Source organism: Mesoplodon densirostris, chromosome 5, assembly GCF_025265405.1.
Source record: "Mesoplodon densirostris isolate mMesDen1 chromosome 5, mMesDen1 primary haplotype, whole genome shotgun sequence".
NCBI classification, from domain to species: Eukaryota; Metazoa; Chordata; class Mammalia; order Artiodactyla; family Ziphiidae; genus Mesoplodon; species Mesoplodon densirostris.
In genome coordinates, this window is record NC_082665.1 from 81651173 (window position 1) to 81666782 (window position 15610).

The following is a 15610-nucleotide window of genomic DNA, read 5'->3' on the forward strand; positions in this document are numbered from 1 at the left end:
CATTTGTCTCTAGGTATTTTTTGATTTCCTCTTTGATTTCTTCAGTGATCTCTTGGTTATTTAGTAATGTATTGTTTAGCCTCCATGTGTTTGTGTTTTTTATGTTTTTTTCCCTATAATTCATTTCTAATCTCCTAGCGTTGCGGTCCAAAAAGATGCTTGATACGATTTCAGTTTTCTTAAATTTACTGAGGCTTGATTTGTGACCCAAGATGTGATCTATCCTGGAGAATGTTCTGTGTGCACTTGAGAAGAAAGTGTAGTCTGCTGTTTTTGGATGGAATGTCCTATAAATATCACTTAAATCTATCTGGTCTATTGTGTCATTTAAAGCTTCTGTTTCCTTATTTATTTTCATTTTGGATGATCTGTCCATTGGTGTAAGTGAGGTGTGAAAGCCCCCCATTATTATTGTGTTACTGTCGATTTCCTCTTTTATAGCTGTTAGCAGTTGCCTTATGTATTGAGGTGCTCCTATGTTGGTTGCATATATATTTATAATTGTTATATCTTCTTCTTGGATTGATCCCTTGATCATTATGTAGTGTCCTTCCTTGTCTCTTGTAACATTCTTTATTTTAAAGTCTGTTTTATCTGATATGAGTATTGCTACTCCAGCTTTCTTTTGATTTCCATTTTCATGGAATATCTTTTTCCATCCCCTCACTTTCAGTCTGTATGTGTTCCTAGGTCTTAAGTGGGTCTCTTGTAGACAGCATATATATGGGTCTTGTTTTTGTATGCATTCAGCAAGCCTGTGTCTTTTGGTAGGTGCATTTAATCCATTCACGTTTAAGGTAATTATCGTTATGTATGTTCCTATGACCATTTTCTTAATTGTTTTGGGTTTGTTTTTGTAGGTCCTTTTCTTCTCTTGTGTTTCCCACTTAGAGAAGTTCCTTTAGCATTTGTTGTAGAGCTGGTTTGGTGGTGCTGAATTCTCTTAGCTTTTGCTGCTGTGTAAAGCTTTTGATTTGTCCATCGAATCTGAATGAGATCCTTGTCGGGTAGAGTAATCTTGGTTGTAGGTTCATCCCTTTCATCACTTTAAGTGTATCATGCCACTCCCTTCTGGCTTGTAGCGTTTCTACTGAGAAGTCAGCTGTTAACCTCACAGGAGTTCTTGTATGTTATTTGTCATTTTTCCCTTGCTGCTTTCACTAATTTTTCTTTGTCCTTAGTTTTTGCCAAGTTGATTACTATGTGTCTCGATGTGTTTCTCCTTGGGTTTATCCTGTATGGGACTCTCTGTGCTTACTGGACTTTGGTGGCTATTTCCTTTCCCATGTTAGGGAAGTTTTTGACTATAATCTCTTCAAATATCTTCTCTTGTTCTTTCTCTCTCTCTTCTCCTTCTGGGCCCCCTATAATGCGAATGTTGTTGTGTTTAATGTTTTCCCAGAAGTCTCTTAGGCTGTTTTCATTTATTTTCATTCTTTTTTCTATATTCTGTTCTGCAGCAGTGAATTCCACTATTCTGTCTTCCAGGTTACTTCTTTGTTCTTCTGCCTCAGTTATTCTGCTATTGATTCCTTCTAGTGTAGTTTGCATTTCAGTTATTGTATTGTTCATCTCTGTTTGTTTGTTCTTTAATTCTTCTAGGTCTTTGTTAAACGTTTCTTGCATCTTCTCGGTCTTTGCCTCCATTCTTTTTCTGAGGTCCTGGATCATCTTCACTATCATTATTGTGAATTCTTTTTCTGGAAGGTTGCCCATCTCCCTTCATTTAGTTGTTTTTCTGGGGTTTTATCTTGTTCCTTCATCTGGTACATAGCCCTCTGCCTTTTCATCTTGTCTATCTTTCTGTGAATGTGGTTTTTGTTCCACAGGCTGCAGGATTGTAACTCTTCTTGCTTCTGCTGTCTGCCCTCTCTATTTCTTTTAGAAATGATTTTATTTCAGAAATTTCAAAAATGATAGTATAAATATAGTACATCTATAATTATAACACTAAAAGAGATTTTATATAATCTTTGAAAAGTAAATAAATTCTTTTACTTTGTGCTATGTAATCTGGTAGCTTTGGTTTTCAGTTCCTATATTTTAGAAGGATGAACCTCATAAGAAATATAAATACTGAAAATTCTTAATAACTAAATGTTGTGTTGACCATTGCCTATTTCTAAGAACAATCTTTTCAAGAAAATTCTTAACAACACAAAGAAGTACAAATTCCAAAAATACTATCAAATTAATGTATACTTTGATTATTTGTAGCAAAATAATTTATTTTCAAAAGCCAAGAAAAAACAAATATTCATGCTTTATAACACTGTGGTCAATAGTTCAGTAAATAATAGTTCAACTCTCTGTGTATGATAGTTGTGGTTGAAGGAATAAGTAGAGAAGAGGTTCTAGCATGACTCACTGCACCGAGCAAGAACTTTTTGATGAGAAAATGCATGAAAAAAAGAAGCAAGATGGGAATTGCCAGAAAGTTGTTAATCCCCACCCTCTAGTTACATCAGGGAGGGCTTTGGTCTCATGAATGTCTCATGCAGAGGGCCTGCCTCATCAGACCACAGCCCATTTAATATTAATACATGCTTTGTGATATTTTTGTTAATTTTTATATAATTTATTATATGAGTGCTGAGAAATAAGAGTCAGAGTAAATTGGAGTTGGAGGGAGAAAATACCACTCAGTAAAGTCCATCAAATGAATTACCTGGAGGAAATCACTGTAGAATTGTAGAAATACTGATGCTGTTGTTTCAGTTTATAATAAAACTGGTGCTTCCTACCTGTGTGAGAACTTTTTAAAATTAGAAAATGGGCAGAACATCCACTTTTAGAAAACTTGATGAAAGATAGAGACAGTTAAATGGTCTCACCTGCTGGAGACCATTCTCTGTGCTGCCTGTACCTAGCTCTTCCATCTCTACTCCGTCTACCCTCCTTCGCTACTAGGATGAAGTTGAGTAGGGCAGGCGTGTAGGATCAGAGCCTGGGACTGCTCGGGGTACTCAGAGCTCAGGAAGTCCCCAGTAGTATGTAAGTACTATTTTATTTATAGCTTAAAACCAAATTTTCAACTTGGCCATTGTTTTGTGGTAAATTCAGTTTGAAGTCAAAATAATTCACTCAAAATTTTTGACATGCCATTTCTTAATAAATTGAAGATTTGCTCTATATACCGAAACCTGTCTGAACTTCCAGAAATTGGAAGGTGGTGTGAAATCAGATTTAAAAAAAAATTTAATCCTCACTCTTTGTTGGGACTGGGGTGAGGAATGAGTTTCACCCATCCAGCTTAAGATAATTGTTTTGTTTAAAGATTTTTAAATGTTTGGATATAAGTTTTGTGGGTTTTTACTTAAGAGGAAAAGGCAGTTTTTAAATGTATGAATTTTCGGTTCTTTTTTTTCTGAGATTTATAAGAAAATATTTTCCAAGGTTCATAAGAATTTGTTGTATATTTGAAAATAGAGATTTTATCACTTAGGATTCTTTGAGCTATAAGTAACAGAGGTAGAGTTGTTTCAGATTTAGTCAATCCAGTGACTCAACAATATCACCAAGGATCTTGATGCTCTTTCTGTCTCTATTCTGCTGCCCTCAGCACTGGCTTCACCCCAAGGCTAAGTCCCCTATGATCATGACATGGCTGCAGTTCCAGGTACCACATCCAAATGTAACCACCACAGTGGCAGGAAGGGCCTGTTTTTCTGGTGTCTCCTTAGAAGTGAGATAAAAATTTCTCAGAAGCCACCAAACAGCCCTCTCCTTACATCTCTTGGCTAGAACCCTTTACATACCCTCTCCTAAATGAATCACTGGCAAGGGGAACAGGACTACCACAGTTAACTCAGGTCAGGCAGGATTTACCCTGAGAAATGATGATAATGGGGCTCTGATGGCCAGGAAGACAGCTATAGTACATGTCCAGAAGGTAACTAGTAATGTTTACTAGAGGTAGAGTGTTAGTGATGCTCTGAAAATTGATGACATTTTCTACAAATTTATTTGTGTCATAATATCTAGATTAATTTAGGGAAGAACCTCCTGAAGTAATGAAAAATATGGATGCTGTGAAATGCAACTTTATTACTTTTAAATATTTATGTGGAGAGAGAGGGAGAGAGAACTAGGAAATAACACTTTTATTTTATATATATGTATATAGGATAAGATAAGTAAATAAGACTAATAAGAAAGGCTGCTATAGAGGGTGAGAAATTTTTAGGAATTCCTGAAAGAGAATACATAGGAAGGATAATAAAAAGGGTCAACTCTGCAGAGGAATAAACTAGAGGAAAACCAATTGTGTGGTGGGCGTGTGATGGGCAGGACTTTACTTGGAATCAGTTAACACAAAGAGAAGGGAGTGGGATAAGGCAAATCATCAGAACAGTGGTTCTCAAACTCCAATCTGCAGAAGAATCCTGGGTAGTTTACTGAAACTGTGTATTACAGTATGACTTCGCTCACAGACCCAATCCCAGGATCAGTTTCTGGGCTCCATTCCCACAGACATTCTGGCTTTAAATTTGGGTTTGAGGTGTCCCTGAGCAATCTGCATTTGTAATGCACTCCCGCCTAACACACACACACTATTCTGATTCAGGTGATCCAATGAAGCCCACTCTGAGGGATCATATTTGGAACATTTAAGCCACTGGCCCCTCACCAGCCCCACCCCACTCCAATCAACAGGTCCCGTGTGAAGCAGCATTTGCAAGGCATCTGCACCCAGAATAAAGTGATGGGTGTGGGGACTGGAGCTGGGGAGCCTTCCAGCTACTGAACCCCAGAGGCCACGGTCCCCACATCCCAAGACAAACCTCCTGTGCCCCCACCGTACTCTACCCCTTCATCACAACCTTCAGAAACAATCTAGGGCAACAATAAACAGCAAAGCAGACAACAAACCAGAATCTTAGGCTTAGGATGAACACCCAACCAAAGATTACCAGGTATGTGAGAAAAACCTTCCCCCAACCTTGTTCACATGGCTCTGAATTCACACAGAAAAGCTTTAACACTGAGAGAAATTTTTAAATAGCAAACAGAAGATGTTAAGATAAATTTTTAAAGTTAGGATATACTTCAAAATATGTCCAGGATTGTAACCATTAAAGAAGAACAGGCTGTTACCACAAAAAAGCTATTAGGAATTTTAGAGATTAAAAATATGACTCCAGAAAAATGATTCCATTCATGTTAAAAATGTATATGAATGTACATACAAATATATATGGATTCAAATTCACTGAATAAATGATTGGTAGGATTACAACAGTTCCTTCTGGAAGTGAGAGTCAGGGGTGTATAGAGACTCTTATTTTACTGTATATACTTATATATTGCTTAAATAGCTTACAGTGTGAATGTATTCATTTTCACATACGTAATGAAAAGAACAAAACTCACTTTAAATGATTTATAATTTATCAATTACTAGTGAATATGTCTAAAGTGGTGATATGAAATATACTTTCTAATTTGGGGACCTTTGTAACATACTTACACTTTAATTTTATTAGCAGCCACCTCCTCCTCATTTAACTAATAATTGTAAGCAATAATCAGCCATAACCAGCATAAATTTCTTGTTTATAAAGCTCTTGACCAAATAACAGCAACATTTTGCACAGTTGAGATGTTCTTGGAACATTATTATTGCCTTCTAAGATATAATGTTCTCCTGATTTTCCTCTTCTGTCATCATTCATGAGAATTTTTTTGCCTAGAAAGCAGGTGGCCTGGTGGCAATCCAGCGTCAGAGTACAGATACACCTTCACATGATCCTAGATTTAACAGGCTAGGTTTCCTTCCTTGACTCATTCAATACAAAATGCTCATGGAGAGGCAATTATGTGCCATGACTCTTTTGTGTACAAGCACTAGATACTGAAGTAACAAGATTGACAAGCTACAATAGGTAATTTCAGGTAACGTTAAGTGCTGCAAAAATATAAAACAGGCATAAAAGGATGTGAGTGTTGGGGAAGAGTGGTATCCTTTTGATAGAGTGGCATCCCTGGGCAGATGACCTTTGAGTTAAGATCTGAGTAACAGAAAGGAGCTAACAGTGCTAATAAGCTAACATCTGGAAGCAGAGAGATCAAGGACAAAAAATTCTTGGGCGTGACTTTTACAAGTTAAAGAAACATGAAGGCCAGTTGTGGTAGATGGAATAACAGCTTCCAAAGATTTTCATATCCTAATCCCTGAAATCTGTGAGTACATTATCCTATGTGGCAAAAGGGATTTTGCACATGTTTAAATTAGCGATATAGAGCTTGGGAGATTTTGTTGGATTATTCAGGCAGGCTCAATGTTATAACTGCAAAGTTCCTTATAAGATGAAAGCAAGAGGGTCAAAGTCACAAAAGCGGATGTGAGGATGGAAGCAGAGGTTGGAGTAATGTGATTTGAAGATGGAAGAAGGGACCTCAAGCCAAGGAATGCATGTGGTCTCTAGAAGCTAGAAAAGGCAGGAAAACAGATTCTCCTCTAGAGCTTCCAGGGGGAACACAGCCCTTAAGACATCTTCATTTTAGGACTTCTTACCTTAGAAATGTAAGATAATAAATTTGTTTTAAACCCCTACATTTGTGGTAATTTGTTACAGCAGCAAAAAGAAATGAATATACCAGTGTGTCCAAAGCCCAGTGAGGATTTTGGATTTATGCAGAAGGCAGAGGGAAACTATTGGAGGGTTTGGCAATAGAGTGAACTGATTTGATTTGTTTTAAAAGGGTGGCATCGCTGCTGCATGGAGAATGGACTGAAGTGGGAGTGCAAGAGTGATCAGGGAGACTAGGTGGGAGGCCCAGCGTTCATGCAAGTGAGAAGTGGCTGGTTTAGTGTAAAGCTATAGTGTGGAGATGGAGAGAAATATATGCCAGGGGTCACTCTCACAGGATTTACTGATGGAGTAGATGTGGCTGGGGAGGAAGAGGACTGGAAAAGAAAGGAAATAATAAAGGATGGGGTTTGGGGCTTTTCAGCATCAGGTAGACAGTTGAGAGGCAGTATAGTGACTAACAGCGTGGAAGCCAAATCCAGACTGCTGGGGCAGTACTACTTAGCATTATGTCACCTTGGGCATGTTACTTACCTCTCTGTTTTCAGTTTCCTCAGGTGTAACAAGGGCTGAGTAAGGGCTGGTTTGAGGTTCGTGTGAGATATATAAGGTGTTACCTAGTAGTATCATTATGAGTTGGTGCCATTTAATGAAGTGGGAAAATCTATAAAAGAAATAGATACGGGGGTGAGGGAAATACAAGACAATGCTTTTGATCTGTTAGATTTGAGATGCCTTTTGGACAGCAAAGTAGAAATATCAAGGAGACAGTTTAAGAATGGCTATTTCACATAAAGTGGAATGGTATGACCCTTGCCTTTCAAATTAGAGGAAAATATCCCACTACTCTATCTTATTTCCTTTGCTTTGATTGGCAGGAGCAGCAGGGGCCTTTCTGAAGGCTTATTCAAAGCAGTTGAAGAGAAAGGATTAACACTATTTGCTGAGGGTAAAAGAAGGAATGCAGTGTTTAAAGAGATGTAGGCATTCTTTCTATTCCTTCCAATTCCTCCCATCCTAATGAAGGGGAAGATAATAGTTGGGCAGGGAAGGGCAGACCATAAAAAGAGTGGCTTAACCGGCATGGGGATGGGAGATGACCATAGTGAGGGGAGTTCTTGGGATGGTAGACTGCCCAGGGAACTTTTTTTTTTTTAATTGCAGCCAAAATTTATTGTCCACATAGTAAAATAACCACTTAAATGTGTTCTGCTGTCCCTGACTCTAGATTTGGAAAAATGTGTATAAGAGTTTGAACATAGAGTGAAAGTTGTGGCTGGGGCTGCTGAATCTCAAAGCATTTCTAAAAGGAACATTATTGTTTGATTTAAAAGTAAATGTATAAAACTTGGCAAATACAGGAATCCACAAAAAAGAACAGCATCTTTATATTTCGATATCCTTATGGTCAATTTTTCTAAGTAATGCATATTTTAAACATATTTTTCACTTAGTAATATATCCTGGATATTTTCCCATGGCATTACATGATATATTTATAGTTATCAAATAGCTATGTAGTATTCTAATCTGTGGATGGATCATAACTTATTTTCTAATCCCTTGTATTTTAAAATTTCCAAATTTTTCACTTTTATAAGGAAGGTATTTTGAAATTCATAGAGATAAATCTTTCTATTCACATGCAGTTATTTCCTTAGGATAATTTTTGCTAGACTCAAACTTGCATATTTTTAAGACTTTTAATTCATAATGACTCATTACCTTGCAATAAGATTTTATTGATTTATAATCTCAGCAGTGTTTGTAAATACCTATTTCTCCACTTCCTAGCTAATACTGGGTAGTATAACTAAGAAAAAAAAATCCTAGTTTAATGAAAAATTGTACCCCTGCATCTTTGGCTCTTTGTATTCTTTCCTTTGTGACTCACCTGAGTGCAACCTTTGCTCACTTTTTAATGGCATGTTACTCTTTTCCTTATTCTTTATTTTCTAATGTTTTACTTGGAAATAATTTCAAACTTACAAAAAGTTGTAAACATGATGATAGTACAAAGAGCACACAAATAGGCTTTACCCAGATTCATCTATTATTAATGTTTTAACCCATTTGTTTTTTCCCCTCACCCCTATCCCTGTCCCCTCAACCTTTTCTCTCTCTCTCTCTCTCCCCCTGAAACCCACACACAAATTTTCCTGCACCATTTGAGGATAAGTTACATACAACACAACCCTTTACTTCTAAATAGTTTAGCCTGCCTTTCCTCAGGACAGTGATACTTCATATAACCTGGAGGGTAATCAATGTTATAATTTTACATACAATAATTACATTAATAATACTCTAATCTAGCATCCATATTCTAATTTTCTGAGTGGGCCTTTATAACATTTTCTCCTCTAGCACATAGTCCACGTAGGGTCAGCCTACTTAGTATGTCTCTTTAGCCTCCTTAAATCTGGAATATTTCCAGTCCGTCTTTGTCTTTTTATGACATGGACATTTTTGAAGAATGCAGAACCCCTCATACTTTTTTAAATAAAAATTTTCTCATTTTGTATTTTTCTGGTTTCCTCTTGATTGGATTAAGGATATGTACTCTCAGCCAGAAAACCACATAGGTGAGAACGAGCACTTCTCAGAGCACCACATCTGGAGGCACATGATCATCTGCCTCTCATTGGTGATGTTAATTTTGATCACCTGGTCAAGGTATTGCTCAATTTTTCCACTGTATTATTACTGAGGAGTTTTGTTCCCTTTCAACCAGTAAGCAGCCTATAAGAGACACTTTAGGTACATACACATGCTCTGCTTTTCATCAACACTTATCCCTAGATACAGCATCCATTAATGATTTTTGCCTCACCTAATCTTTATGACAGTCATTGCTAGATGATGATTTTTCCAACTCCAAGTCTCCCTGACCATTTATTAGTAAGCCCTCAGCATTCTACTTTAAAAAGGAGCCTCCCTTCTTCCCATTATTTATTTACTTATTGGTATGGATTCATGAACTCCTGTTTTGTTCAGTGGCTTATAATTCATTATTGTACTTAATTATTTTGGCATACAAATTGTTCTAAGCTTAGCCACTGGGGGCCACTTCCGGCTGGCTCTTATGACGTTGGAACATGATCCCATCCTCTTTCATAAACATTTCCTTACTTTCAGTATAACAAACTGTTTCAGGTATAGCTACTCTGCCCCAGCCTTGGAATCACCCATTTCTCTGAGTACTCCCTGTTCCTTTGAATGTGAATGGTATTAGAGACCAGTATCTAGGCTCTAAGTATGCTGCTTGATTACGGTGATGGTTTCATGGGCTTGTACATATGTCAAATCTGTCAAATTGTGGGCAGTTTATTGTATGTTAGTATAATACTTAAAGCTATTTTACAAAAAGTGGATAATAAAGGAAACAACATGTTTTAAAAAAACATTTTTTCATAAAAGAAAAAGTAGAACTGGGGCTTCCCTGGTGGTGCAGTGGTTGAGAATCTGCCTGCCAATTCAGGGGACACAGGTTCGAGCCCCGGTCTGGGAAGATCCCACATGCCGCGGAGCAACTAGGCCCGTGAGCCACAATTATTGAGCCTGCGCTCCGCAACAAGAGAGGCCGCGATAGTGAGAGGCCCACACACCGCGATGAAGATGAAGAGTGGCCCCCGCTTGCCACAACTGGAGAAAGCCCTCGCACAGAAACGAAGACCCAACACAGCCATAAAATAAATAAATATTTTTTTAAAAAAAAAAGTAGAACTAAAGTATAGTGTTTAGGGACAAAACTTGGGCAATACAACTCCAAAGAAAATCAGTGATTACCATAAAATTCATGAGAATGATCAATTTAGGGAGGAGGGATTTGACTATTATTGGGCCCAGGATATGAAGCTTCTAGGCTAGCTGATTAGGTTTTATTTTTTTACCTGGATCGTAGTTACAAGAGTTTCTTCCTTGTAATAATTCATTATATAATTGTTTACATAATTTTCTGTAGCTTACAATTTTATCCTTGTAAGCTAGAAAAGAAAATAAATGAATAAAAATACTGTTCATATTCATGATATAAATAAATTATTGTTTATTAGGAATTAAAGTTATTCTGCAAGTAGGGCAAACCCATTAAGAATCTAACATTTTTTGTACATTTATAAACTTATTAAAATAGCTTTCAAAGCTATTTTAAGGTACATTCATATAATAAATTATTAATGAGAAGTCTATACAAACAAACTGGAATATTAATCTTTCTTAATATGTTAACTTTTTGAGTATTGTTACAAAACTCAATCTTATAAGATCAAGACAAATGTCTATTTCAGTTTTAGAATTTCCTTTTCGTTCTTTTTAATGGTTTCTATTTCTCTGCTGAGGTTTTTTATCTTTTCACGAATTAAAGTAGATTTTCCTTTATGTCTTTGAGCGAGTTATAACTGTGCCTTCAGAAATCCTTGTCTGCTACTTTCAGTATCCGGGTCATCTCAGAGTCAGTCCCTATTAACTGTCTTTTCTCTTTAGAATAGGTCATGCTTTTCTGTGTCTTCCTATGTTGAGTAATTTTTTTATATTCTGGACATTGTGAATGTTATGTTATGGAAATTCTAGATTCTGTTACATTTCTCTAAACACTGTTGTTGGTGGTGGTAGGGGTGGTGTTGCTTTAAGCAGACAATTAATTTGGTTGGCCTCAAAATGCAAACTCTGTCTCTATGGCAACAGCTCAAATCTCAGTTCAGTTCTTTCATCTTTAACTAGGCTGCTTGGAGTCTGCCCAGGGCACCTGTAGTTCAGGGCTCAGCCAGACATATGGGCAGAGTTTATATGCAGTATTTGGGATTCCCTGCCACTGGCTCACTCCCATTTGGGGTTCACTTTTCACTTTCCTGCAGCTGTGGTTGTCCCCAAACACTGTCTTGTAGTTCTTCAAGCCAGAATGACTGTGAGTTTTCTACCAGTTTTCTATCAGAATTTTGGTTCTCCTGTATGGTGCAGACTGGGGCCTGCCCTCAGGTTTAAAATCATTTTTAAAAAAAGCAACAAAAAACCCTGACCCCATGGCTGTGGTCACCTCAGTCTCAGTGTCAACTTTCCTCCAGAAACTTCGTGCTTTTTGTCACTTTCACATAGGGATATTTTCTTTCGTTTGCTTTTTAAATGTTGTCTAAAGCTTAGACATTTTATTTAAATGCAGATCAGTCTGATAGGAGATTACTTGGCCATTATAGAAGTGGACTGAATATTTATTTCTTTAAAGAAATAATAATATGAAGATGCTAAGAAATTTTTTTATGGATGAGTAAAATAATGATATGGAAAAGCACATATAATTGGACTAACAGATTAGGTTATTTTTTGGCAAACAAAAACCCTTTGACTATATATTTCTAATATCAAGAAAATCTGCATATGTAACCACAAATACAATATAAAGATAGGAAAAGTAATAAAGGAAAAACCTGTTTTTAAAAAAGGGGAAAAAATGCACTTCAACTATTTTGAAATAAATATTTGAACCTCTTTTGTATTATTTTAGGAATAAATCTAATGAAGCTGATGAGTGTCAAAGAGAACTTAGAAAACTGAAGTTCGAATCCATTATTTCTGAGTCACGGTATACACTGCAAATTTTTTATTTAATAGTTTTAGTAATTGAATTTGAAACCATATTTTAAATAACATTTAAAATATACTTAGCTTTTCTTATTGTATTGTTTACATAAACAATACCTAATTCAAGTTTATAATATATTGAAGCTATTCATTGATTTTGCCTTTGCCTGGATGGGAAAATTTTTAAATCACAGAACTATTCACTTACATAACGTTCTTATTTTAAAAATTAAAGTTATACTCTTTAGTTTTAAATGAGATATTTATATATCTTTGATAAACATAAAAATATAGTATTTAATGCATATTGGTTGGGGTTTTTTCTTATTCCATTTTAGGCACACCAGATTGCTTAAAGAAAAGGAAGACTCTTTAATGACTTGTCAACAAATATATAAAACTTTACAGGAAGAACTGACTGCAAAAGAAAGGCAACAAGCTGACTTAAAAAGAAGAATTAATCTTGCAGAAAATGAACTGGAAATAACCAAAACTCTTCTGAATCAGACAAAGCAAGAAGTTGTAACACTGAAAAGTGAAAGGTGCGGTCAAGAATAATTTCTTCCAAATATATTTTATGTTTAAGTCAGTATTCCATATATATTTGAAACATCAAGGTCCTATATATTTTGATAACAGTGAAATCACAGGATTAAAGATATATTTCACCTGAAAGGTCATCGCGTCCCACCACCTCATTTTACAAGTGATTAAACTGAATCCCAAGTTGGTTAAATGACTTGCTTAACATCACACAGTTAGTGCAAGTAGAGATGGAACCCACATGGCATTTGGTGTGAGATTTTTGTTGAAAAGAATCAAAAAGATCATGTGTGGTACTTATACTACTGAGCTTTACCTCAGCCAATAATTGGTGGATTCTATCATTTTCCAACAGAAAAACATCTTTTTATGTCACTTTTCCCTTTTATTAACTCCTACTTTTCTTCTCTCTTTGTTATTTGTCAATACCTGTTATTGGGGACTTTCCACAAGCAAAGATACCTCTGGTGTTGCGTTAGTATCGAGGATACTAAGAAGCATATTCCTCCACACAATCTAGATATTTTTGCTCAGTTAATTTGTCTTTAAATTAAACTTACCTCTACTTAGTATCTCAACCCTGCTTTCTTTCTTTTTGTTTTCATTTGCCTGATATGTCTTTTATTCTTTCTGAGTCCTTTTGTTTTGAATTCATATTGATATATAGCACAAATTTGGGGAGTTTGTTGGTTTTTATTAAATCTAGGAGTCTTTAAGTCTTTATTATGCCATTTACATTTATTGATATAACTATTATATTCCATAAGAACAGAAGTTCCATAAAGGCAAGAATTTTTGTCTTGTATTATTCTCTGTGTATAGAAGGCATAATTGGCTATTCGTTTTTCATTCTTCTATCATATTCTTTTCATTGGAGTAGAATTGTTTTACAATGTTGGCTTAGTTTCTGCTGTACAATGAAGTGAATCAGCTATATGTATACCTATATCCCCTCCCTCTTGGACCTCCCTCCCACTCCCTCCCCCATCACACACCCATCATGGAGCACCCGTCACAGAGCACCGAGCTGCGCTTCCTGTGCTTTATAGCATGTTCCCACTAGCTAGCTATTTTTTATGCATGGTAATGTATATATGTCAATCCTAATCTCCTAGTTCATCCCACCCTCCTCTTCCCCCTCTGTGTCCACATGTCTGTTCTCTACGTCTACCTCTTTATTCCTGCCCTGCAAATAGGTTCATCTGTACCATTTTTCTAGATTCCACATATATGCGTCAATATATGATATTTGTTTTTCTCTTTCTGACTTACTTCACTCTGTATGACAAACTCTAGACCATCCACATCTCTACAAATGACCCAATTTCATTTCTTTTTATGGCTGAGTAATATTCCATTATGTATATGTACCACATCTCCTTTATCCATCTGTTGATGGACACTTAGGTTGTTTCCATGTCCTGGCTATTGTAAATAGTGCTGCAATGAACATTGGGATACCTGTGTCTTTTTGAATTATGGTTTTCTCAGGGTATATGCCCAGTAGCAGGATTGCTGGATCATATGGTAGTTCTATTTTTAGTTTTTTAAAGAACCTCCATACTGTTCTTCACGGTGCCTGTATCAATTTACATTCCCACCAACAGTGCAAGAGGGTTCCCTTTTCTCCACACCCTCTCCAGCATTTATTGTTTGTAGATTTTTTGATGATGGCCATTCTGACCTGTGTTAGGTGATACTTCATTGTAGTTTTGATTTGCATTTCTCTAATACTTAGTGATTTTGAGCATCTTTTCATGTGCCTGTTAGCCATCTGTATGTCTTCTTTGGTGAAATGTCTATTTAGGTCTTCTACCCATTTTTTGATTGGGTTGTTTGTTTTCTTGATATTGAGCTCCATGAGCTGTTTGTATATTTTGGAGATTAATCCTTTGTCCATTGCTTCATTTGCAAATATTTTCTCCCATTCTGAGGGTTTTCTTTTCATCTTGTTTATGGTTTCCTTTGCTGTGCAAAAGCTTTTAAGTTTCATTAGGTCCCGTTTGCTAATTTTTGTTTTTATTTTCATTACTCTAGGAGGTGGGTCATAAAAGATCTTGCTGTGATTTATGTCAAAGAGTGTTTTTCCTATGTTTTCCTCTAAGTGTTTTATAGTGTTCGGTCTTACATTTAGGTACTTAATCCATTTTGAGTTTACTTTTGTGTATGGTGTTAGGTTGTGCTCTAATTTCATTGTTTTCCATGTAGCTGTCCAGTTTTTCCAGCACTACTTATTAAAGAGGCTGTCTTTTCTCCATTGTATGTTCTTGCCTCCTTCATCATAAATTAGGTGACCATATGTGCATGGGTTTGTCTCTGGGCTTTCTGTCCTGTACCATTGCTCTATATTTCTGTTTTCTGTTTTGCCAGTACCATACTGTCTTGATTACTGTAGGTTTATAGTATAGTTTGAAGTTGGGAGCCTGATTCCTCCAGCTCTGTTTTTCTTTCTCAAGATTGCTTTGACTATTCAGGGCCTTTTGTGTTTCCATACAAATTATGAAATTTTTTGTAATTCTGTGAAGAAAGCTATTGGTAATTTGATAGGGATTGCATTCAATCTGTAGATTGCTTTGGATAGTATAGTCATTTTCACAATACTGATTCTTCCAACCCAGGAACATGGTATATTGCTCCATCTGTTTATGTCATCTTTGATTTCTTTCATCAGTGTCTTATAGTTTTCTGAGTACAGGTCTTGTGCCTTCTTAGATAGGTTTATTCCTAGGTATTTTATTCTTTTTGTTGCGATGGTAAATAGGGTTGTTTCCTTAATTTCTCTTTCTGATTTTTCCTTGTTAGTGTATAGGAGCGCCACAGATTTCTGTGCATTAATTTTGTATCCTGCAACCTTACCAAATTCATTGATTAGTTCTAGTAGCTTTCTGGTGGCATCTTTAGGATTTTCTTTGTATAGTATCATGTCATCTGCAGTGATAATTTTACTTCTTCTTTTC

At 36.2% G+C, this 15610-nt stretch overlaps 1 protein-coding gene across 1 annotated transcript in view; it reads left to right on the plus strand.

Annotated features, from left to right (window-relative positions):
- LEKR1 (leucine, glutamate and lysine rich 1) overlaps window positions 1–15610 on the plus strand; it is a 291545-nt gene that overhangs the window by 202096 nt on the left and 73839 nt on the right. Inside the window, exons 12-13 of the mRNA XM_060099982.1 lie at window positions 12034–12111; window positions 12449–12652. Of these exons, the coding sequence (XP_059955965.1) occupies window positions 12034–12111; window positions 12449–12652 (282 nt within the window). The remainder of the gene's footprint in view (window positions 1–12033; window positions 12112–12448; window positions 12653–15610) is intronic.